This window comes from Aotus nancymaae, unplaced genomic scaffold (genome assembly GCF_030222135.1).
Source record: "Aotus nancymaae isolate 86718 unplaced genomic scaffold, 86718_ANA_hifiasm-v0.15.2.pri h1tg000010l, whole genome shotgun sequence".
Classification (NCBI taxonomy): Eukaryota; Metazoa; Chordata; class Mammalia; order Primates; family Aotidae; genus Aotus; species Aotus nancymaae.
Window position 1 is genome coordinate 23,995,900 of NW_026988421.1, and position 26,646 is coordinate 24,022,545.

General features: G+C 39.7%; 1 protein-coding gene across 5 annotated transcripts in view; it reads left to right on the forward strand.

Moving 5' to 3' along the window:
- The window catches only part of SORCS1 (sortilin related VPS10 domain containing receptor 1), a 591,753-nt gene that overhangs the window by 470,637 nt on the left and 94,470 nt on the right, over window positions 1-26,646 (forward strand). For all 5 annotated transcript variants that reach the window (XM_012450170.3, XM_012450169.3, XM_012450171.3 and 2 more), the window contains exons 10-17: window positions 1,333-1,479; window positions 9,862-9,964; window positions 10,229-10,305; window positions 12,156-12,247; window positions 14,922-15,029; window positions 16,733-16,850; window positions 18,322-18,452; window positions 21,819-21,932. In XM_012450170.3, the coding sequence (XP_012305593.2) occupies window positions 1,333-1,479; window positions 9,862-9,964; window positions 10,229-10,305; window positions 12,156-12,247; window positions 14,922-15,029; window positions 16,733-16,850; window positions 18,322-18,452; window positions 21,819-21,932 (890 nt within the window). The remainder of the gene's footprint in view (window positions 1-1,332; window positions 1,480-9,861; window positions 9,965-10,228; window positions 10,306-12,155; window positions 12,248-14,921; window positions 15,030-16,732; window positions 16,851-18,321; window positions 18,453-21,818; window positions 21,933-26,646) is intronic.

Genomic DNA, 26,646 nt, shown 5'->3' on the forward strand with positions numbered 1-26,646 from the left:
TATAAGTAAAGTACTGGGCACAGTGCTTGGTGTTTGGTGAAGTCTGAAGAGGTGACAGCTATTGCTTCACTATACTGCTTAGAAGTTTTTCATTTTTTAATATAAAGGGCCCAAGTTAAGTAGGTTCAAATATGCTTGTTAGCTTACTTATTCCCTAGGTGTGTTCCAGAAAGCCACCCAGTCAAAGTGTTTATTTCCTCATTCTTGAAATGTGGCTAATGATAATTATTCCATGGTTATTCTGAGTATTAAATGAGGTAATGTATGTGCAGTGTTGCAACGCATTACGTAACACATTTCAGTCCTTTTCCTCACTGCCCTCCAGTTTTCCTAGGTTGTTATAATTGCAGGCAGAGTAAAATATGCCTGAATGTGTTTGATAAACTCCAAAACACAAGAAAAATTTCGAATTCACAATTACTTGCTTTTGCAAAGTTTTGACAACTTACTAATTATTTCTTCTTTCCTAACATACAGAAGAGAGGAAGCAATCATATTTTCAGAGCCAAGTAATTAATAGCATCTGTTTAGAGTGAGAACAATGGTGTTATAGAAACAAAGTAAGGGAATATTTGATGATTTAGGGAAACCACCATTTATTTAAATTTAAAAGCTGTCCTCTTATTTTCAGTGTATTCTGGTGGCTTAACAGAGAAATCTTGCACAGAAATAAAGCAACAGTAATTGGATCAGGAGCTTTAACTGACCTCTTTCAATAGCCAAAGCCTGCAGATAGCTTGGTAATTGAGGTAGGCATTAGGAGCATGAGCTGTGAAGCCACAGAGTTGTGGGTTAATAATCCTGAGTCTGATACTCACTGTGTGCCCTTGGGCAGTGCGACCTTAGGCAAGTCACTTTATTTGGATGAGCCTGAGCTTTCTTCAACTGTGAAATCGAATAAATGATACCAAAAAGGACTGTTTTTAAGGATTATGTGAGATCAAGTGTTTAAGACTCTGGGTGCTACACTAGCATACAATAAAAGTAGCTCCTATTTATTTATTATTACTTACCGAGCAACAGAGCTGAAACTATGAGAATTTATCTCTTGGTAACTGCAGGCTCCTGTCAGCCTATGGTCGGGGTAATAAGAAGCCCCTATCAAACTCTTATTGTGACCTCCATATGATAAGGATCACCAATCTATTATTGTTTGTCCAGTAGCCTGGGAAGTCATTATACCTGAGTGTCCCCTGCTTCCCCCGTCGGCAACCTTTCTTTCTTCCACGACAAGTGCTCTCAGCTGACTTTGACAGCTTTTTTTTTTTATTAGTAAACAAATATATCCCTTCTCAAATTGATGTATTTTTCAGCCATGTCAATTTTTCCCAGGTAGCAGGGATAAAGGGAATGTTCTTGGCTAACAAGAAGATTGATAACCAAGTGAAGACTTTCATCACGTATAACAAAGGCAGAGACTGGCGTTTGCTGCAGGCACCAGACACGGATCTAAGGGGGGACCCCGTGAACTGCTTACTGGTGAGTCTTCATAGTGAGGCAGAATGCCTCTCACGGTGGAGGGATGGAAATGGATGTTTAACAGAGGATGAGGAGAGTTCTGGGACTTCTGTTCAGTTGATGAACAAAAGCTGGCAGGGAAGGGCATGAAGGCAAAGTACGTAGAAAACTCACAGAGATGGGAGAACATGGCTGCGTTCCCTGTGCCCTTCCAGGGTCCTTGCCTCCCGCCCCAGTTCTGATGAGGACCTCACATGGTAGTTTGAGGGAGAATATGACAGTTTCTATCCATGGTGAGGATACACCCTGAACAACCTACTTTCTCATGAGTAACCTGTTACAAAACTTAAAAATACATAAATTCAGCTGTAGAATTGATGAACTGAATGCAGAATTGTGTAGGTGTATTTTCCTGTGGAGATGTTTAATCACATTTTCGGAGGAGTTTATGACTCAAAAAAGGTAAGAACCACTGATTTATACTCTTATTGGTATTCTTTATAATATGTTCTGTTCATTTATGTCTTATTCTTAAAGCTGAAGTTGGCAAACTATAGCCTGTGGGAAAAATATGGCCCATCACTTGTTTTTCTAAATACGGTTTTATTGGAACACGGTCACGCTTATTCATTCATGTATTGTCTATGGCTGATTTTACTCTACAAAGGCAGAATCGAGCATGACAAAGACTATTTGGTGAACAAAGCCAAAGGTATTTATTGCCTGTATGGTGAACAAAGCCAAAGGTATTTATTGCCTGTATGGCGAAAAAAGCCTGATATTTATTATCTGTCCCTTTATAAAGATTTGCTGGCCCCTGCTTTAAAGCATGGCTTTCTTTTAGTTGCTTTACATTTGGGTAGTACATAGATTAGTATGAATTTATTTATATATTTGATATATGATGCCATCCAAAAGGAGGATCAAAGATGAATCTTGCTTTGAAGGAGTTTGCAGTCTACTTGAATGTGACTAAATTAATAAATGGAATATTGCAGGGCCACATCTTATTCCTCCTACTAGCTCTGATGCCTGCCTCAACTTTGACACAAAGTACTGAGTGAATGCAGAAGGAGGTGAGGAAGAGCCAAATTGCACAGCATTAATAATACTATCAGTGTCTGTAAAACAATTCAGAAGCTCTGTCTAAATTTAGAAAAAGGAGAGCTGATCGTGTAAACCTAGAGGGAAGACCACTTCATCTGAGTAAGAAGGGCTTGTAGGGGAGGGGTGTGTGTGTGTGTGTGTGTGTGTGTGTGAGAACTACACGTATATAGTTGTTCACACTCTTCATGCAATTCTGACTTTGATGTTATCCACACTCAGCTTGCTTCCTTCTATCTCATAAAGTCTGGACAGTCACTTTGCAGGTTCATCTCTCACAGCTGTAGGTGGGTCACCCTCCGAGTTGAGAAGGTGCCAGGAGCCATAGCTTGACCTTATTAGTTGAGGAGGATATCACAGTTGTCACTGTGCATCAGGGAAGCAGTCTAAAATTCAGCCTCCCACTCAGCTTCTATCCTTATTACTGGCAACTAACGGGGGCGGAAAGCCAGTTGTTATAGTAAGCGCACCATGCCAGTGACAGAGTAAGTAAATGTAGCAGCTATTTATTGAATATGCAAGGCACAGTTCAGTGGCATTTTAAAAAACAGGGTCACCTTCCTAGTCCAGCTATAGCAAGCTGGGGTGTAGTGCTGCTTAACCAAAGATGCTTGGGATATGCCAATTTCTTAAGGTGGTCTCTACCCCACACTTTGGAGATTAAATGCCTTTGAGAGAGAATTAACCATGTCACTTAATGGGCTTACCTAGGCACTCTGGCATCATAAATGAATAATTAAAAATGGCTCTTAAAGCGCTTAGCAAGGTATTCCCTGCTTCACCCCAACACAGTGTAAGAACTCAGTTGTGCTTCCAAAATATAAACGTGGTATCACCTTACTTCTCCATCACCACTGGGGCTGCCCTAATCCAAGCCAGCATTGTTGCTCCCCTGACCCACAGCGACAGGCAGAGTTCTAACTGGTTCTCCCACTTTTACTTGGGAATCTCTTTAGATAGAAGTCAGTGGGACCATTTTTTTTAAAATCAACTTTATTTTGAGGGAAAATATACATACATACCAATTTTAAGAGTATAGTTCAGTGAATTTTGACACATGTATATACCCATATAACCATGACCACAATCAAGACAGAACATTTCCATGGCCCTAAAAAATACCTTTGTGCCTCTTTGCAGTTAGAACCCACACTCTCAGCCCAGAACAACCAATGATCCACTTCATTTTACTATATATTAGATCACTGTTTTTTAAAATTGTGTGTAAATCATATCAACTTCAACTTTTGAAAACCCAGATGGTATCCCTTCGTTATTTAAACCTTCTAATGGCTTCTAATACATGTAGAATACATACATAAAAACACTTTATCATGACCAGTGAGGCCTCATGTGATCTGGCCCCTTCTAGTTCTCCTCGCTGGTCTCCAGCCTCTCCCTTCTTCCTTTCTTCCTTATATGTAAGCCAAGGTGGAGAAGGGAGCATTTCTTTCTGTACCATGAACTCACCATGTTCATATATGTCTTAGGGTCTTTGCATTTGTTGTTATTTCTCTCAAAATGCCCTTCTCTTTGTCTGGCTTTTTCTTGGCATTCAGGTCCTTGCTTCATTATCTTAATTTAAGAGAACTTTCTTGAGCATCCCCTACAGTTTATTTGTCCTAACTCTTTTTTCTTCATGGTCTTTATTGTTATCTGAAATCAGCACGTGTAGTGCTTAGTTTTCTTGTCCATCTTCCCCGAAGATACCTAGGGATGGTGCCTATCTTTTTCACCATTCCAAAGAATCAGCTCCAGGAATCAAACTTGCCACGTGGTATGGGCTCAACATACATGCTATTGGGGGTGCCATGTTTGGCGTATGCACTCCATTGAAAGGTGTTTCAGTCTCACATTGGGACTTTAATGGAAGCTGTTCATTTCCTCTGAGAGTCCACTGGAGGATTTGTCCCAGTGTCTACCTTCTGAAGCTCATGGGCTCAAGTTGAACCCAAAGTTAACCAAAGCACGAGGCCCATTAAGATGGAAGAAAGATGGATTATTGGGATACAGATGTATGGAACTTGGGAGTCTTCCAGTCTTCCTTCTTTGTTAACCCTGTTTAACGTAGTTTCAACCCAAGCTTCAGAAAGCAGGCTGCAGGTGAGAAGGGGAAAAGGACAAAGGCAGCAGGGATGAGAGACCAAAATCACTTTACAAAAATCTGCCAAAGGCACAAAATAGGAAAGAAAATCTTTGAGCTACAGGAGACCCAGACTGTTAAAAACCTTCTTTAGGCTTGGGAGATGGTGGCAGAGACGAGATAAAAAGTGATTTTAGATTGTGAGTACTTGGAAAATGACAGTGTCACCGAAGGCACAGCCTAGTGATTAGAAAAGAGATTTTTCCAGCAGGGCTGTTACAGATGTGGAATAAGTTCAGAATTACAGCCCAAATGGAATGTTCCTGGTAAAAATGTATTCTATAGAAATAAGACATCGAGGGTAATTTGGGCTGTATTTTTAGGACTTTTAGACTGATTGCCTGGAAGGCCCAGCTGGGATTTCTTTCCTCTGAAGACTGCATTGTACAATTAGATCAAGTAGTACAGGTCATGGTCCACCTGCCTCCCAGGCCTCAGGATTGGGCTCCCAGGAGGCAGGATGTGAGCTGAACTGAGCCTGAGACAAATGCCTGGGCCCTTAGAGAAAGCACAGCGTTTCCTGGAAAGAGGTGCTGACTTCTTTGTGGATTCATCTGGCAGTTTTCTACTGGAGCTGAGGCAGCTGCCCCAGGAGAATCTGCTTTTCACCTTTCTTGCATTGTCTGTGACTGTATACATTTTACTGATTTGGACTGGAGCTGAATTCCCCATACCCAGCCAGTTGATCCAGGGGCCTCCTTCCTTTTGCCATTGACTCTTTACGGAAGAGCTAATAAATTCAAGTTCCAATTCAGAGTCAGAAATTATACAGATAAGTGTGGATTTTGGGAAGGAGAGTGTTTGTTATGAAAGCTCTGATCTGTCTTTTCAGCACAACATTCAGATTAGACACCATGGTGATAAAGGTACCATGAAGATAGGATCTAAAGGCAGTTGATACAAAGACTGGGGAGAAAGAATTGGGATTTGAAGCTGGTTAACCCTTAAATAATATAACAGCTTTTAAAGTTGATTTATTACATGGTGGGGAAATGTCTTCTGTCATTTGGTAATTCCCCAGTGGGCATCTACAATGCTAGAAACACAGCAGATAATTAATAGATCACCTGGAGAACATTATGCTAAGAAAAATAAGCCAGGCACGAAAACACCAAGTCTGCATCTCTCACTTCTATGTGGAACCTAATAGAATCAAACTCAGAGAAGTAGAGACAGAATGGTAGTCACTGGAGGCTAGAAATCGGGGGAAATGGGGAGATATTGGTCAAAGGGTACAATGTTTCAGTTGGACAAGAGGAATAAATGATAAATATTTGAAGTAAAAAATAATGGATCAGTTAAATTCAATGGACGTTAACTGAACACTTGCACTAGCCAAAATATTTTGTTGGTTAAAATAAAAGAATGTGGCAAAGAAAGGTAACTAGTAACTAGAGGTCCACTTGTGGGTTTCAGGGGTTTGCAGACTCCCTGAAAATAAGTGAAAAACTCTGTGTACTTGTCTGTGTGCGTTTTATTTTGGTCTTTAATTTGCATCAGATGCTCGAACTTTGTACCTGACCCAGAAAAGATTATAGACTAATGATCTAGCTGCTCCTAGAATTTACCAATTGATGATGTGCCATGGCCGGTGACTATGTGTAAGGATGTGAAAGGCAGCTTCCAAGCATGTGTGCTGGCCATTCTATCCTCTGCAGGTCAGTCGCTGTCACTGGTGGTTTGGGTGTACATTCGTATATTTTCTTAATGTGGAAAGGGCAGGAAAATAGAGAACTGCCCTTGGAACAGACTGTGCTTTGACTCTATTGACTTGGAGATAACCCTGGAAAGAAAAAAGCAACTATTGTGATTATTAGCATGTATAGGTACTCAGCACATATTTGCTAATGAGAGAAAAGAAGTCAGGAAGACAAGTGAAAGAAAGGGGCCTATAATGTGCCCCGTGCCTGGGCAAAATGTGCATAAGAACTGAGAGCTAGGCTGGGTGCAGTGGCTCACACCTGTAATCCCAGCACTCTGGGAGGCCAAGGCAGGTGGATCACAAGGTCAAGAGATCGAGACCATCCTGGCCAACATGGTGAAACCCCATCTCTACTAAAAATACAAAACAAACAAAAAAAAATAGCTGGGCATGGTGGTGTGCACCTGTACGCCCAGCTACTCGGGAGGCTGAGGCAGGAGAACTGCTTGAACCCGGGAGGCAGAGGTTGCGGTGAGTGGAGATCATGCCACTGTACTCCAGCCTGGTGACAGAGTGAGACTCTGTCACCAAAAAAAAAAAAAAAAAAAAAAACGGGAGTGCTTTGTCTTGTGTCCTCCAGGGGCTTAGAGGGATTTGATAAGCATTGTAATAAAATATACTAATATAAACTATATTAATTTTTTATGACTTGACTTGGACAAATGTCCAAATCTCGTCAGTACAACAGCTTAAGTTAAAAAAGTGAAGATGAATCGCCTCACATTGTTTTTTCCTTAAATATTTGTGCAGACTATGTAACTTCCTTGAAGAAAATGAAAGAACAAAAAGCCACAGAATATTCTCCTTATACCAGCTGGGGGCAATCCAGTACTACAAATGTGAGAGTGGAGAAAAAAGTGCATCAGAAGATCATTTCTAATGTTGCTGTTACTGTGTGAACTGGTGTCTTTTCTTCTCAAATTAACATATCTCAGCCCTCTGAAAGCCATAGCAACAGAGGCAAGCTGAGATAGCCAATGGAAAAAAAGACATCTTTCCATTGTTTTTGTTTTTTGTTTTTTTTTTCGTTTTGTATTAGAGATGGAGTCTCGCTCTGTCGCCAAAACTGGAGTGCAGTGGTGCGATCTAGGCTCACTGCAACCTCCACCTCCCAAGTTCAAGTGATTCTCCTGCCTTAGCCTCCCAAGTAGCTGGGATTACAGGCATCCACCACCATGACCAGCTAATTTTTTATTTTTAGTAGAGACAGGGTTTCACCATGTTGGGCAAGGTGGTCTTGAACTCCTGACCTCAAGTAATCCACCCATTGCAGCCTCCTGAAATGCTAGGATTACAGGTGTGAGCCATCGCGCTCAGTCTGACATCTTTTCTTTGTAATGACAAGTGCCCCTTACTAAGTAATCATTCGGTCTGGTACAAACAAGTTTCAAAATCTTTCACCTGTGGCAAGCAACTGGCTTAAGATTGCAAGTTGGGTGCTCTTTTGGCTAGGGATGTCCTCCATTTGGTGGTGCAGACTCCTCTGTTAAGCTCATATGTCTAGAGATAATCCCCAAGCAGTAGTCTACTTCTTGGAATGCCATACAGATGCTCACAGTATCATTCAGATTATGTGGTTTGTAATCAAGCCCACATACTCCTGGCATTGCTCTGAGTAAAATAGTAAAGTGATGTCTTTCATATCCTAACAAAAAAACATTGCCTGATTTTGCAAGCTTCTATTTATTATCTTGTTTAGATTCTATGTTAGAATCTAGTCTATGTTTCACAAAAGATGCAAAGCAGTATTTAATGAGTTATCTTTATTTATACAGTATATTCTTAAAGTGATATAACTGTATGTACCTGAAATAGATAATGCAAGATTGTGCACAGTGAAATAAATTGTTGTAGATTAGAGGAGGGGAGACCCTGATAGGCTGCCGTTATAAGGAAGACTTTAATGGAAAACTGGTTTTGCACTCCTGGTTTATCCTGTCTTAGCATCATCTGAATGTTGTACTATGCTGTTCTGGAACATCCATAGCATTTAGTTATATCAGTTCTAGTCTTCCTCTTGGACAAATAAAAGCCAAGCATCTAGGCCTGATATTTTTTCTTATATGGGCTGTCTTTTTTACTCTTATAGAACATTATAAAGTGAAAACTCCTTTTACTGAAAGATTTACATGAAATTTTTATGCAAAACCAATCATTTATTACTATTACTGCACCTTGAGAATTTTACTTTGTTGGCAGTAAAGAAAATATGCAATTGTGATCTGCTGTTTTATTTCACCAGCATTCTGGCAGCTTTTATTCCTGAGTTTCATTTTCACTTTGTCATTTACTCCATCCTATATAAATTTAATCATTGTATCTGTAGATCTCTGAATGTCTGCTGCCTGAAACTTACAGAGCAGAATAAAAGTAATAACAGAGATACATTGGTGATTCCAAAAAGTCAAGTTGATAAGATTAGAAAGTAATCTTCCTGAGAGATGAAAAGAAATGTAGGTTCAAACATAAACTTATATTTTTTGACAACTCAGTGCAAGAACTATTTTAAACAAAATTCATATAAGATTTATTATCCATTTTTTTTCTTGAAAACTATTGATATTTCAATCAGATAATTTGATCAAGTTTTCTGCACAAACAAGTCCCTTATATTTTCATTTAAATTTTTACAACTAGTGCATTTTGTCTACAAGTATGACTTTCACGTTGAATAATTCTGATTCTGATCGTATCCTGGTAGAGATACTGGATCAGTTGTTTGGTGGGCATTGGGATAGTTTCACATGCTTTTTCTGTACAACTGAGACCAAGGTCTCAAATGGAGAGTGACTAAGAGATGCCAACTGACTTTTTCAAAACGCTCCCAGGCCTCACTTGATCTTCTCTCCTGGATTCATATCCCATTTCTCCTCTTCGGTCTTTTCTGATGATATACTGTGCTACTCAGCTTTTCTCCTTCTTTTTCTTTGTTATTGCTATTACTTAGGCCTGAAACATTGTTTAATCTCTTGAACATCTACCTACAGTTAATAGCCTATCTATCTTTGCTTTAGGCACTGTTTTCTCTTTGGAGTCATTCATGATTCAAAGTTCAGCATAGTCTCTCCACCTTCTAGAATCTTGTACTATTTTTTCTATACATTTTTCTGGCTGTTAAAGTATTCTCTTTATGATAATTAACAGAAGGATCTCATGTCCTGTATATAAACTGTAAGCTCTGTAATGACAAAGATCAAATTAGATTATACCTAAAATGAAGGTGGTCTGTCCTTTACTAACTTGAAGGATGTTTTACTCTTAGTGGACACTAGACATTTGGGGGAATGAAAGATGGTGGGTAGTATAAGTACAGGTGCAAGGGTTGTTGGAGTGGTGCATGGATGTATGGTAAATGGGATGGTTGGTTAGATGGATGGATGGATGGATGACCTCATTCTGAGCTTCAAATGACCATTTTGATTATGTGATTTTATAACACTATTTCTCTTTTCAGCCCTATTGCTCACTACACCTTCACCTGAAGGTCTCTGAGAATCCTTACACATCAGGGATCATTGCCAGCAAAGACACAGCTCCAAGCATCATAGTGGCATCAGGTAAGAAGCTTCCCTGGTTTGCTGGCTGTGGTAAATAGTGTTTATTTTAAGGAGCTGTATAGCTGTACTTGGAACTTAATAAGCAAGCTAAAATTATTTTTGGAAGGCATGTAAACCACTAGCCCTGAAGCAAGTCTGAAGAAAACCCCTGCACAGACAGAATGCTTGCAGTCAAAATCTTTCTCAGGCAATGCGCCTGCCAGTATAGTCCATTATTGCTGTTGCAGAAAGTTATTTTCACTAATGATGGCCTTCTCTTTCTAGGTAATATAGGTTCTGAATTATCAGACACTGACATCAGCATGTTTGTCTCTTCAGATGCAGGGAACACTTGGAGGCAGGTAAGAAAATACCCTGGGCCAACTTGCTAAAGTTTAAGTGGCATAAAAATTGTCCAACTTGGTTCAAATCTGGGAACGTTTTCAGCAGTGCTGCACATAAATCCTAAAGACTGTGAATATGTTTATTTTTCCTTTTTTTATATAAAAATCTTAAATCTTTGAGTTTAGCAAATATTTATGCAGTTTGATTTTTTATCACTTAATAAAGATGTTCTTTATTCGGAGCTTGTATATAAGGACGTTTATAAGTCACAATGAAACCAAATTAAGTCTGACTAAATTTTTCCCATCAATGAAAACCAGAATTCCTAAGGATTTATCATATAGGAAATATGCAGCATTAAGGGTAGATTACATGCCTAATGCTGAGTTGGCTCCATAAATTCCCCTTGCCTTGAAGTCAGAATAGGAAGGAATGCAAGTATCAAAATGGCCATTACCCAGGTGGTGTTCTGAGATGTTTAAATCTCATATGGAAAAGACATAGTAATAACCATCAGGATGCATATGTTAGAGAAAGTAGAAATGGAATACTTCAAACCAGTGTGTTTAGCTTAAGTGCTTCCTGCCTTTCTTCTGAATGAAAATTAGATACCCATAGATTATAAAACAGGCATTTAATGAGGTTTAGCAATCTTAACAAGATATGCGCCTAATGCATGGTTGTTATACTTCAATGAATATGTTTTAATAACCTACTGATGTTTAATTATCATACAATAACTAGCACTGTAAATTGAAATTTAATGCACAGGTAATCACACTTAGCAATGAGAGCACTCTGCTTTAAATTTTAGACAGAGATGTCCACATTATGTTCCTACTGCCATTTCTTAGCTTCAGATCCTTTATAGATCCTCAGTGGGATTCTGATACTTTGAGAGGAGGAGGTAGGGAAGAAATTCGCATAAGAAACCCCAGAGCAATTGATCTTGGATGTATGTAGAAACTTGGAATATTCTAAGTAAACTTCCTCTGGAGAATAGCTAGAGATCTAGGATCCCATTTTCTTCTTTCCAACACCCCACAGAAGGCAAAGAAGTCTCTACTTCTATAACCTTGGGATGCATCTTGAGTATAAGAAACAAATTGGAAGAAGATTGTCTATAATGTAACTCTAGCCAAGGCTATACTAATAATCTGACTGAGATAACAGTATGCATCTTATATAGAAAGGATCTAGATATTGTTTCCAGTGTTTCTCCATGACTTCAAATTTGTTTCTCTACCTTTGGAGAAATACACAATGACACATGTACCAAAAGATGACAACAGAACTCACTATGATTTTGGTGAAGGCTTTGTTAATTAAACAAGAACACTTTTCACTGATAACAGTTGGAAACTTAAAATAATAGATCTGGAAAGGCCACTGTAATGCAGCAAGTCCAAGCTCCATCCATTACTATATGCATGATCTCAGGCAAGTTACCATATGTCTCTAAACCTTAGGTTTCTTATCTATGAAAATGAGACCATTGGAGTAAATGATCTCTAAGGTTCCCTCTATCTGGAGCTGTGTAATATATGACAGTTAACCAATATTCTGACATCATTATAACTGGGAATCAATAGAAATTATCATGAAAATGAAGGAATATGAGCATGAACCCATGAATATTCATTCTTCAAATTTATTTTATGCACACCTAAAGTTATTTTATATAACACCAGTGGTACAGTAGCCCATGTTGGGAAGAACTGTTCTATAACTTTATTTTTCTGCAGATTTAGGGAAACTTACTTAGGTCATGGGAAGGATTTTTTGTTCTCATATGAATACTGATTCTCTGAAGCCTGAGTATGTGTGGATGTGGATGTGTGTCTATGTATGTGTTTTCCTTATCCAGATCTTTGAAGAAGAGCACAGTGTTTTGTACCTGGATCAAGGTGGAGTCCTGGTTGCTATGAAACACACATCTCTCCCAATTCGACATCTTTGGTAAGGGTACCTGCTGCCTGTGAGATATGCATCTGATGGTCCTGCACTGCTAAGATCAGTCTAGGAGTCAGGCTATCAAACTGCAACTGTTTTGTAGTAAATCTGTTACCAAAATGCCAGGGTGTAGGGAGGCAAAGTAGCACACTCCCTCAGGGTGGGATCAGCAGCAAATCTGCTGTGAACTTTGGTTGAAATTCAGGGAAGTAAAACCACAGTAGGAGGATGTGTATGTCTTGGAGAGAACAAACAGGCCTAAAAATATAACCAGTTTTCGCTAACCTTGCTGCAAAATAGTTTTTAGCTGAAGTATGTTAACTAAAGTATAAAAATAATAACCACAGGCTGTTCTCAGTAACTGCACCCTCCCTCTGCTATGTGCTTTATAAACATATAAAATAAAATACACTAAAACTGTGCGGGGCTGGAGAGAGTAACATCCTCACCTCCTTAATCGCCTGGCCCAGCTTTCTGTATGTCTGTGTCTGTGTCTTTTCTTATCCCCCACTGTTCCCTCTTAAGTCCTTAAACCCTTGTGCAGCACAGAACATAGCACAAGCCAGACCAAGGGTTTGGTCCAGGTCCTGTTACTCCCCACACAAAAAGCCAGTCCACTGAGACAACAAATATTGCCAGGGAAGAAGGCTTTAATTGGGTGCTGTAGCCAAGGGGATGAGCAATCAGTCTGTCTCTAATGATTAAAATTAGGGGTTTATATAGAGGGAAGAAATGTAACTAGGTGTGGGAAAACAGGAATTAGGGAGGGGTAAAGAAGAGGAGGTGGTCCACAGGAAGCAAGTTGTCAATTAGGCAATCATGATGGGTAAGTAGTCTGGCTTCTCATTGGCCAGATGCCTTTGTCTGGTAAGTTTCAGCTCCTTGATACTACCTGAGAGGCCTGATACATCAGGCCTCAGGTTGGTTTCCTGAGAAAGGAACTCAGATAAGACAAATGTAACTTTCTCAAGTTTTAAGACAGGGAGGATCAATTTCTGTGTCTATTCAAAGAAACTATAATCATCAGTTCTATGGGAAACTTGGACCAGTTTCAGAATGTCAAGAGGGGAGGTATGAGAGAGAGGGAGAGGGAGAGAGGGAGAGAGGGAGGGGGGAGAGGGAAAGAAAGAGAGAGAGAAGTGTTACTCTCTGAGAGAGAAATTGCATTATACTTTGAAAATGTGACAATACTTTCACCCTCACACCTTTACCAGCGTGTTATTCTCTCAGCATGATCACAGGTAGAACAATGTACATAATCAGGTATAGTCTCTGAATAGTTTGACTTCTTGCAGTAACCTTTCACAAATAACATCTCCTGGAGTTTAATATCTGTATCAAGTTTTGCATTCCACACAGAGCCACTTCATGGCTTTTCTTCAAACCTAACAGGACCTGGACAAAATCCCTGGCATTTTGGTAACAGATTTACTACAAAAACAGTCAGTTTGATAACTCATGACAGTTCTGCTCCAGTCTCATTTATCCTTATCTTGCTTCCTTGTTTTTTTTTTTTTTGAGGTGATATTCCACAATTCTGCCTGTGCCTATCCCATTCATGGATGTATAAGGCCTAACTTCTAGAGGATGTTAGACTCTTTCATCTGTGTTTTTGAAAGTGGTTCTCTGTGTATATAAGTTTGTCCAAAATCAAAAGCCTGGTTTTCCTTCTACTGTTAGTTACTTTGATGACTGAAGGGAAAACTGCAAAAGAGAAAAATAAGGCTTAGCTTGGGCAAGGACATTCATAAAGAAATGCAGAGCAAAAGTAAAGTTCCTGAGTGACCGTCTTAGTTCATTTGGGCTACCATAACAAAATACCATAAACTGGATGGCTAATAAACAACAGAAATTAATTTATCATAGTTCTGGAGGCCGAGATAATCCAGAATCAAGGTGCTGACAGATTCAGTGTCTAATGAGGACTCCACTTTCCGGTTTATAGATGGTACCATTTTGCTGTGTCCTCACTTGGTGGAAGGGTCAAGGCAGTTCTCTGAGGACTCTTTTATAAGATCACTAATTCCTTTCATGGGTGGTCCACCCTTATGATCTAATCACCTCCCAAGGTCTCCGTTTCCTAATATCATCACATTGGTGATTAGATGTTCAACATTTGAATTTTAGAGAGGACACAAGCATTTAGACCATTTCAGTGACCATCAGGACTGAAGAATTATCTTCTCTTCCTTTCAAAAGTCTATCTTGTACTCATTCATTCAATGAGGTCAACCAGGATTTATAGGTGTAAGAAGGACACACTTAGGAATTGGTCACTTAGAGATAGTTTGGTTGAAATCTACAAGGTCATCGCTCATCAGGATCACCTGTAAGACTTGTTAGACAGTAGTGAGGTTTTGGAAAGGGTTGAGAGCTTGAAGTCTAAGAAATAACAAAATATCCAAACTTTCAAAAAGTTTATTAAAAACTTACAGTTATTCCCATTTAATGTAGCTCTCCCTTCATTGATGTTTTAATACATCTGTGTCCTGATGGCTTGGCTAACTGTATTTCTATCTTCTAATATAATTAAGAATACTTATTCATATGAAAGGCTCATTTTGACAATGCCCCCAGATACTTTTAAAATGTATTATCTCCTGATTAAGAGTATCTTTGCTTTGAAATGACTTTTCTCCCCCTTTGGAGATCTGATTACTGATATATTTTATATCATTAGGTTGAGTTTTGATGAAGGGAGATCTTGGAGCAAATACAGTTTCACATCTATTCCACTTTTTGTGGATGGGGTTCTGGGTGAGCCTGGAGAAGAGACTCTCATCATGACGTAAGTTGAAAACTATGATGTGTTCCAGCCTTCATAGAAAAGAATAATCCACAAAAATGTTTTATAGCTATGCCTGTTTGATTTGCAGCTATTAGGTTTGAGGTTGTTGCATCTTACTGCAAGACTGTACAACAAATAGGAAAGAAAAACGTGGGCAGCTATTTCTTGGTTCCTTGATAGTTTTTTGGAGACCCATTCTGAGGTGCTTAGAGAAATTAGAAGTGATTATTTCAATAAGAAATAAAGCTGTATATTTAAAACTTTAATAATAATGAACCTGAATATGTAGAAAATCTCAGGCATATAGCAATGATTTCACTTTAAGTCAGAACATAGTGTTTCATCAAAATGCCACAAAGCATTGTATTTTTCCTGGGCTTTTTACCTAACCCAATTGTGAGGCATTAGGAAAACCATGAGAACATTCTGTTCTTATGAAATTGCATTTACACTCATTTTTGTCTGGAATGTGATGATCATTAATTTGTGAAAGATTAATGACTTGGCTGCCTATGGGTTTCAATACATGGACTTTAAAGTATGAAACTGATATTTCCTTCCTTTGGAAAATTGGACATGGAAAATAGAAAGGGAAGGTTGTAAAGTAGTTGATCTGATCATCAATGAAAACTTTCAAGCCAAAGTGAATACTTGGTACACTTCCTAATTCCCTCCCCTACCACTACTACTTTTTTTAATGATAGAAAAAAACAACAACAGAAATCTAATATGCCTGATGGCTACACTTTTGTCAATGGGAAACATAGCTAAATTAGCAATACATTCCATAATTTGTCTGTCTTCAATTTTTATATTTTCAAAACAGAGATTTTATAAAGATGACCCAACAGGCCACTTCATGGCTTTTCTTCAAACCTATGATTAGTGATTGAAACATCTCAGTAAATACCTGAGTCTCTCTGAGTAAAGAGAGTAGACTGCACAGTGTAGGAAACCCCTATAAGTACTCGGCTCTCCTGATCTCTTTCACTAGGGGCTGGTAGGAAGGTAAAATGGCATGGAAACCATGGGAACTATGTACCTTAGCAAGATAACGTAGAAGTCTAAATGATTGTTTCTCAACCATATTTTCCCAGCCACTCATGTGGCACAATATGTACAAGTGGGCTCTTGAATCAAACACTGTGGGTTCTGGTTCTACCTGTTATTATGACTTGATTTTGTGTTTTGCAATGTTAACAAAACTCATGGAACGTCATTTTATCTGTGAAGTGGATCCAGTAATAGTACCCTCCTCGGCTGGGTGAGGTGGCTTACACCTGTAATCCCAGCACTTTGGGAGGCCGAGGCGGGTGGATCATGAGGTCAGGAGATCGAGACCATCCTGGCCAACATGGTGAAACCCCGTCTCTACTAAAAATACCAAAATTAGCTGGATGTGGTGGTGTGTGCCTATAATCCCAGCTACTCAGGAGGCTGAGGCAGGAGAATCGCTTGAACCAGGGAGTTGGAGGTCGTAGTGAGCTGAGATCCTGCCACTGCACTCCAGCCTGGCGACAGAGCGAGACTTTGTCTCAAAAAAAAAGGAAAAGTACCCTCCTCATGAATGCATTTTGAGGATGAAATGATATGATTCATGTAACATGCTTAGCTCAGGATGAACACTCCACAAATGCTCTCTGTTTTTACTGCTGATGGCACTATTATCATTGTGATTATTTTTATCACCATGAACTCTGTAGAGTGTTTGGACACTTCAGCCACCGCTCTGAATGGCAGCTGGTCAAAGTAGACTACAAGTCCATTTTTGATAGACGGTGTGCCGAAGAGGACTACAGACCCTGGCAGCTGCACAGCCAGGTAGGAGGAAAAGAACTGAGACTGAGCCCTGGGCAGGAAGCATAGGTCGTGTTGGGGGAAAGCTAGTTGCTAAGGTATAGGAACGAGGATGCTCTAGGCCAGAATGTCCATCTACTGTTTTCTTACACATTTTGTGTTCCACAGCACTGAACAAACTCACCATTTATAGCTTGTTGTGAAGTCATTTCTGTTTTTTATTGTGCTAGGATATAATGGGATAAAATTCAAATGTGCTTGGCTTAGACTTAAAATGAAATAGCAATTCAGCACTGAGATCCAAACATAATTCATCTGAGAATGTCATATGGTTGCATGATGGGGGCAGGGATGCAAACAGGGACATAAAATAACAAAGTTATGCTGGGTGAGTGTTTTGGAGAAATCCTTCTTCCCCTTCCCCTTGATTCCTTGGAACTATATAGTGCTTTTTGCCTCCTTGCAAATTATTCCTGATATGAGAATGCAGATTATTAATAGGAGATTTTCCTTTGTCTTGGCCTCTCACCTATTCAACTTATATCAAAATGCTTAGATGGAAGTGTCTCTCCCTTGATTTCCCAAGAGACAAGTCGTTCTGCAGATCTCTCAAAGGATATGATGGAAGTGCTTGCTGCAACACCATCACCATCTCCAGGAAGAAAAACGTCATATTACCCCAAACCTAGACTAAGTAATATATTTAAATGTAGTTGTGTAATGAAGCTAGTTAAAGGGAGTTTGCTCAAGAAAGACACTATACAGTAGATTAAGCAAAATTCTACTCCAGTCTTTCAGAAACACAAAAGGAGGAGTGTGTCTGATAGTGGGCTCTACATTAGCTGTATACACCCACGCTGTTCAGAGGCTCAACAAGAAAATCACTCATTTACATTCCTGATATTTTCTCCTTTGGGATGCACAAGCATTGTGATATTCAAAGCTTTTATTTATTTTGTGGGAAAACACTGAATTTAGCTCTCTTGCTTGTCTGGTAGAGGAACATAAAATCCATGCTGTAAAGTTGTGTGGGCAGAGGCATAATAAATCAAGGCAAAATGAATCTTTATATTTCTTAGCAATGCTCCTCTTTCATGCTCTCATAAATGACCAACTGTATAAATCTTTTATTATAGGAGAATTGAACTTAATTACTACAGATTTGTTGGCAATATACTATGTACAGGCTGAGTCTTACTTATCTGTATGTCCTTCATAGCACTGTACCTAACACTTTGCCAAATAGAGGTTTGATAAATACACACAAAATTAAGGATGTTATTTAATAATCCTCAATGATTGTTAGGATTGCCTTTATAGTCAAGTTGTATAATAGGGTTCTAGACATCAAAAGGAAAGTGTCGTTAGCACAAAGAGGGCTACCAAAGTTTACATTACACCAAGATTCGCAAATGTCTCTCTAAATGTCCCTCATGTGGGGCAGGGAAAGTCCAAGCTATGTGCCCAAGTGTCTGTGATCCTTCTCTCCCTGCAGGGGGAAGCATGTATCATGGGAGCGAAAAGGATATATAAGAAGCGAAAATCAGAGAGGAAATGTATGCAAGGAAAATATGCAGGAGCTATGGAATCTAAACCCTGTGTCTGCACTGAGGCTGATTTTGATTGGTGAGCTCCTGTGATTATCTCGTGGAGTCATTCAGTGTATCAAATCCACATGGGCCTTAATGAAAGCTTAGAATTGAAATAATGGTAGCATTCATAGGGCTAAGTGGCCAGCTTCATTTTCTTATAAAATCATCTTGTAGTTTACTAGCTATGTGCATGTGTATATGGGAAAATCAAGAGTTTCTTTAGACTGAAAAAGGACTCAGAAGATGGCTGGTAATTGTCTTCATATAATTGATAGATTCTAAGGACAAAAGGAGAGCATATTTGGCCAGTAGTGGTGGCTCATGCCTGTAATCCCATCACTTCTGGAGGCTGAGGCTGGCATATCACTTGAGGTCAGGAGTTCAAGACCAGCCTGGCTAATATGGTGAAACCCCATCTCTACTGAAAATACATAAATTAGCTGGGCGTGGTGGCAGGCACCTGTAATGCCAACTACTTGGGAAACTGAGGCAGGAGAATCGCTTTAACTTGGGAGACGGAGGTTGCAGTGAGCCAAGATTGCACCAGTATACTCCAACATGGGTGTCAGACTGAGACTATGTCTCAACAAAAGAAAAAGAGAGCAGATTTTTTCTGTGCTCCTTCAAACAGCAACACTGAAAACAGTAAGTGGACTTTTTAGGAAGCAAACAAACCTATTTGTGCTCTAGATGAAAGCTTTCTAGAATCTAGGATTTCCTGTAGTGGAATAATGGCCTTTTAAGGCAGTGAATTTTCTTTCCCTGAAAGTTTTCAATTCATAGTTAGCTGACCACAGCTTATGAGATTCGTGGAAGACCTTTCCGAACTCAGGGCAAGAATAGATGCAATGGCATTGCAAATCTGTAACTTGGTGAACCTAGTGATAAAGGAGACTTCTTGCTTTACCAGGATTAAGCTAGTTTAAACTGGAGAAGTACTGAGACGCTGAGAGGTTAAACTCAACTCAGAGTGCCATAGAGTTCTTCCTGAGACATTCGCTAAGCAGAAAGCTAGCTTGTGGACACAGTGAAGCCCTTACTTATTGCCAATGTTCATTGTTCAAGTAAGACTTACAAATTATTGAGGACAAGTCGGCGGTAACTCCCTTGATATTTTCCATTGTTTTTTTTTTTTCTCATCTTTTTGCTTTTCCTTTATTGTTTGTTTTTAATTTAGAGAATGTGATCACTAAATACGTACAAATGTGTTAAAGAATTTATACTTGACCCGCATAAGAACTAGTCATTCTTTAACAATTTATTTCTAGCTGTATAGCAATCTCAGGTCACATATTGAATCATTAAAATATCAGTGATTGGACTGAGATACTGTGTACATACACATCACATATCTTAGAAAAGTCAAGCCTTCTCTTATGGTAGACATCTAGAGATATTCTCTGAATAAATAGTACTAAGAAAGTCTGACAAGAGTGGCTACCAGCAGTCAGACCAGTAACCTACAGCTGTACCCCCTTGGTGAGGACGCCAAGCCAAGAGCCAATATCTCTTTGGGCTCAGCCAGAGGGCAACAGAGCTTCAGTTACATTGGAGCTCAAAAGGAAATCTTCAGGGGCTGCCCCAATTGTGATTTCTGTTTTAGTGCAATATTATGACAGTGACAAAAATATTTTATCTTGTACTACTCTTTGGGACTAACACCCTGAAATGCATTCACAGGGAAAACTACGATGAGATTTTAAGTCATTCATCACATCCCTCTTTCTGAAGCGACTAACGCTTCTTCATCTACCCTATTCAAGGAAGATTTGCAAAGGAAGTTAGCATCTTACATTAGTGGTTTAGCTTTGGCCTTAAGAAACAGCCATTCTTTAGCAGGAGGCACATTTATTCTCTGGTAGAAAACCAAAGAGAAAAAAAAATGAGATGAGATGTCCCAATTTCCTGATTTCTCCTCGAAACATTTGCTTCTCTGGACTTTTTGCTACAGGATCCAAAATAAGCCAGTCTTTTTGTTGTGGTGGTGGTTGTCATTTTTCTTTTTCAATTGTAAGCTAGTCAAAGTGAAAGGAATACCAGATAAGGAAAGCAGTTAGACTTCTCCTCTCCCCCATCCCTGGTACCCCTGTCTTGGCCCAATCCTTGCATTTATTTGTGATTGGAATCAGCTATTCATCCCACTAGCTGAAATGCATTCTGAGAAATGGGAAATGAATCATGAAGGAGGCCATTGTAAGGTTTTCTGGTCCAGTGGGATTTCTGTAACTGCATGATTTCTGAAAATATTTGGGAAGGCTCTTCACGACCTTGTTGGGCTTCTTCCAGTAGCTGGAGTTTTGGTGATTACACCTGGCTGTAGTGTAATGAAAGTGATTGTCAATGAGTTTTTCTCCTTGGTTTGGCGCTCTCCTGGACAGTTCCCCATATGCCCTTGCCTGTCCCTCTCCAGCATTTGTAAAGTAACTCCCTAAAGTGAACACTGGTTGTCCTATAGGTTCTGACGTCTTCCTCCCTATGCTGCGTTGAACCAGCACCAAATCCAGCTGATATGTGCAAAATTCAAAGTACCAGCTGCCTGGTCACAGGCCCCTGAGCTGAGCCTGCTTCTCCCTTCCTGACCCTTGTGTGCCAGCATCTCACCTCCATTACACAGATGGACCAATTCAAACTAATGCTGATTGCTGCCTGTGATTTGTCTGTGCATGTGGAGGTGCAATTTGTTGTCATTCTCTGTGCCCAGGTTCATCTGCCAGAAGCCAAGAATATCAGGCAACTCAAAGGACCCTAGAAGCATGAAGGAGAGGAGGCTGAGAGGGAAGTCTTTGACTATTGCCAAAGTAGAGAGAGGATTTAAAGCAGTTAGTCCCAACCGGCAGTGCTAACTGCCTAAGATGAAACCTTTCCTTAGGGGAATGCATGAGACACTCCTGAAGGACATTGCCTTTTTGGCTGTAACTTTGAAGCATATGGAGTTTACACAGAGGGACCTGGCTCAGCTCTGCTTGTTAGATCCAGATGTCTTGGAAGAGCATCCCAAAGGCATCACCAGTAATGAGGACTGTGCCACATGTGGCCATGTTAAACTCTGTGATGAATTTCTCACCAAGGGTTGAGTGCCACCACTACCCGTTTTCTCAGTATAGCTTTCTCTGGGCCCAGCCATCTGTATTGTGTATCCTTCTAATGAGAACACATCTACTCTCTCAGCTTAAGAGTGTTTAAATGGAATGACTGGTTGTGTAGGATATTTTCCTGAACAATTGGTAGATATTCTATGAAAAAGAGGTCTGTCTTTGAGAAGTCATTGATTCAGGGAATGCTTTTTTTTTTTTTTTTTGGACTAATTGATGAGTGCAGAACTTGGCTGTGGACAGACATGGAATTGTTTTCAGTAGTTTTGCCACCTACTGAAAGGTTTTTCTCGGCTCTTCCCTGACAGCGACTATGGTTACGAGCGACACAGTAATGGCCAATGCCTGCCGGCATTTTGGTTCAACCCATCCTCTCTGTCAAAGGATTGCAGCTTGGGACAGAGTTACCTCAACAGTACTGGGTAAGTGTCTGGAGTAGTGACCTTGAGAGGCCAGCCTTTGCTGCTTTGGAGCACGTGTTATACTGACAGAACGACTTCTGATCAAAGACCAAGCTTATTTCCTTACAGCACAGTGAAATTGCTTTTGTTCACTTTAACAATGAAGCACAACTGCACTAATAGTGCAAGTTTCACATGAGAATAAGATCCCGGTTGCAAATTAAAAAGAGAAATGTTTCTTGGATGAAAATGATGATGATGATATTAAAATAGAAATGTCTCCATTTTTTTTGACACTTTGTTTTCAAACTATTTAATTATGTGAAGTTACCTTTTACCCTCATGGTATCTATGATGAGGAAGGCCAAATAGATATTTCATATGTGCATTTCCTGGTTTATAGATGTGGAACCTGGAATCACAAAAGTTGCTCATTGACTTTTAAAAGTATACTACGGTTAATAGGAATGTATTTTGCTTTCTCTCTATGTTCAGTCTTGACCCATTTAAAGCATGCATTCTGACCTTTGTAAATCTGGAACCACATTCTAAAATTTGGTGTTTAATAATCTGTGTCATGGGGCTTATGCAATATTATTTAAGAAATACTATAAAACGGAAAAAAACTCATAAACTTGTCTCAAATGTAATTGATGTCTATAAACTTTAAAATAGTGTGTGGAACCTATTTAAGTTCTGATTCAAACAAATGATCTGTAAAAAAGACACATTTGAGTCATTGAGAAAAATTGAATATATATTGGTTGAGGTAATGTATTAGTTAGGGCATTCCAGAAAAGTAAAACCAACAGGATGAATATTTATTTAGAAAGAGATTTATTGACCTAGCATGGTGGCTTATGCCTGTAATCCCAGTACTGCACTTTGGGAGGCCAAGGCAGGCAGATGACTTGAGGTCAGGAGTTTGAGACCAGCCTGGCCAACTTGGTGAAACCCTGTCACTACTAAAAATACAAGAAAAAAAAAAATTAGCTGGGCATGGTGGCATGGCGTGCACCTGTAGTCCCAGCCACTCAGGAGGCTGAGGCAGGAGAATCACTTGAACCCAGGAGGTGGAGGTTGCAGTGAGCTGAGGTTGAGCCACTGCACTCCAGCCTGGTCGACAGAGTGAGACTCTGTCTCAAAAAAAAAAAAAAAAAAAAAAAGAAAGATTTATTGTAAGGAGTTACCTCCTTCAATTACAGAGATAGGTGGGTACCAAGATCTGCAGGGTGAGTCAGCAAGCTGGAGACTCAGGAGAGCTAACAGTGTAGTTCTATTTCAAGTCTGAGAGCCTGAAACCATAGAGCCAAAGTTGTAGTTCTAGTCCAAAGGCCCGAAGACCTGAGACCCAGGAAGAGCCTTTCAGTTCAAGTCTGAAGGCGGAGAAAGAAGCCAGTGTTCCAGTTTGAATGCTATCAGGCAGAAGGAATTCTCTCTTACTTTGGGAACTGTTGGCCTGTTGAATTCAGGCCTTCAGCTGATTGGATGAGGCCCACCCTCACTAGAGAAGTCAATTTGCTTTACTCATTCTACTGAAGGCAAGGCATGGTCGCTCACACCTGTAATCCTGGCACTTTGGGAGGCTGAGGCATGCAGATTATGAGGTCAGGAGTTCAAGACCAGCCTGGCTAACATGATGAAACCCCATCTCTACTAAAAATAGAAAAAAATTAGCCAGACATGGTGGCACACGCCTGTAATCCCAGCTACTTGGGAGGCTGAGGCAGGAGAATCACTTGAACCCAGGAGGTGGAGGTTGCAGTGAGCCGATATGATGCCACTGCACTTCAGCCTGAGCGACAGAGTGTGAGACTCTATCTCAAAAGAAAAAAAAGAAAAGAAAACACACACACACACACACACACACACACACACCCAGAAATGGAACATTTGACCAAATATCTGGGCATACTGTGACCCAGTCAAATTGACATATTAAATTAACCATCATAAGTGATATTAAAGAATTATACTTACATATTTAGGTATGATAAAGACATTTTGGTTAGGCTAAGAAAAAAGCCTTATTTTATTATTTTTTTAAATTATGCTTTAGGTTCTGGGGTACATGTGCAGATCATGCAGGATTGTTGCATAGGTACATACATGGCAAGGTGGTTTGCTGTCTTCCTGCCTTCCTACCCCCATCACCTATATCTGGTATTTTTCCCCACATTATCGCTCCCCACCCCGCACTGTCCCTCCCGTAGTCCCCCCTAACTGACCACAGTGTGTGATGCTCCCCTCCCTGTGTCCACATGCTCTAATTGTTCAACAGCCGCCTATGAGTGACAGCATGTGGTGTTTGGTTTTCTGTTCTTGTGTCAGTTTGCCGAGAATGATGGTTTCCAGATTCATCCATGTCCCTATGAAGGACATGAACTCATCGTTTTTTATGGCTGCATAGTATTCCATGGTGTATAAGTGCAACATTTTCTTTATCCAGTCTGTTGTTAATGGACATTTGGGTTGGTTCCAGGTCTTTGCTATTGTAAACAGTGCCACTATGAACATACATGTGCATGTGTCTTTATAATAGAACAATTTATAATCCTTTGAGTATATACCCAGTAATGGGATTGCTGGGTCAAATGGTGTTTCTATTTCTAGATACTTGAGGAATAGCCACACTGTGTTCCACAGTGGTTGCACTGACTTGCACTCCCACCAACAGTGTAAAAGTGTTCCTATTTCTCCACATCCTCTCCAGCATCTGTTGTCTTCAGATTTTTTATTGATCACCATTCTAACTGGCGTGAGATGGTATCTCAATGTGGTTTTGATTTGCATTTCTCTAATGACCAGTGATGATGAGCATTTTTTCATATGTTCATTGGTGTCATAGATGTCTTCTTTTGTAAAGTGTCTGTTCATATCCTTTGCCCACTTTTGAATAGGCTTGTTTGTTTTTTCCTTGTAAATCTATTTTAGTTCTTTATAGATTCTGGATATTAGCCCTTTGTCAGATGGGTAGACTGCAAAAATTTTTCCCATTCTGTTGGTTGCCGGTTTGCTCTAATGATTGTTTCGTTTGGTGTACAGAAGCTCTGGAGTTTAATTAGATCCCATTTGTCTATTTTGGCTTTTGTTGCCACTGCTTTTGGTGTTTTAGCCATGAACTCCTTGTCTATGCCTATGTCCTGAATGATTTTGTCTAGATTTTCTTCTAGAGTTTTTACGGTATTAGGTCTTATGTTTAGATTTTTAATCCATCTGGAGTTAATTTTAGTGTAAGGTGTCAGGAAGGGGTCCAGTTTCTGCTTTCTGCACATTGCTAGCCAGTTTTCCCACACCATTTATTAAACAGGGAATCCTTTCCCCATTGCTTTTCTCAGGTTTGTCAAAGTTCAGATGACTGTAGATGTGTGGTGTTGCTTCTGAGGCCTCTGTTCTGTTCCATTGGTCTATGTCTCTGTTTTGGTACCAGTACCATGCTCTTTTGATTACTGTGGCCTTGTAGTATAGTTTGAAGTCAGGCAGCATGATGCCTCCAGCTTTGTTCTTTTTGCTTAGGATTGTTTTGGTGATATGGGCTCTCTTTTGGTTCCCTATGAAGTTTGAAGTGGTTTTTTCCAGGTCTGTGAAGGTCATTGGAAGATTGATGGGGATAGCATTGAATCTATAAATTAATATGGGCAATATGGCTATTTTCATGATGTTGATTCTTCCCAACCATGAGCATGGAATGTTTTTCCATCTGTTTGTGTCTTCTCTTATTTCATTGAGCAGTGGTTTGTAGTTCTCCTTGAAGAGGTCCTTTACATCCTTTGTTAGCTGTATTCCTAGGTATTTTATTCTCTTTGTAGCAATTGTTAATGACAGTTCATTCTTGATTTGGCTCTCTTTAAGTCTGTTATAGGTGTATAGGAATGCTTGTGATTTTTGCACATTGATTTTTATCCTGAGACTTTGTTGAAGTTGCTTATCAGTTTCAGGATGTTTTGGGCTGAGATGATGGGGTCTTCTAAATATACAATCATGTCATCTGCAAATAGAGACAATTTGACTTCCTCCTTTCCTAATTGAATACCCTTTACTTCTTTTCCTTGCCTGATTGCTCTGGCTAAAACTTCCAGTACTATATTGAATAGGAGTGGTGACAGAGGGCATCGTTGTCTAGTGCCAGATTTCAAAGGGAATGCTTCCAGTTTTTGCCCATTCAGTATGATATTGGCTGTTGGTATGTCAAAAATAGCTTTTATTATTTTGAGATACGTTCTGTCTAGTTTATTGAGAGTTTTTAGCATAAAGTGCTGTTGAATTTTGTCAAAGGCCTTCTCTGCATCTATTGAGATAATCATGTGGTTTTTGTCTTTGGTTCTGTTTATGCGATGGGTTATGTTTATAGACTTGAGTATGTTGAACCAGCCTTGCATCCCTGGGATGAAGCCTACTTGATCATGATGAATAAGCTTTTTGATTTGCTATTGCATTCTGTTTGCCAGTATTTTATTGAAGATTTTTGTGTCGATGTTCATCATGGATATTGGCCTGAAGTTTTCTTTTTTAGTTGTGTGTCTGCCTGATATTGGTCTCATAAAATGAGTTGAGGAGGATTCCCTCTTTTTGTATTGTTTGGAATAGTTTCAGAAGGAATGGTACCAGCTCCTCTTTGTACCTCTGGTAGAATTCAGCTGTAAACCTCTCTGGACTTGGGCTTTTTTCAGTTGGTAGGCTATTAATTGCTGCCTCAACTTCAGCCCTTGTTATTGGTCTATTCAGGGTTTCAACT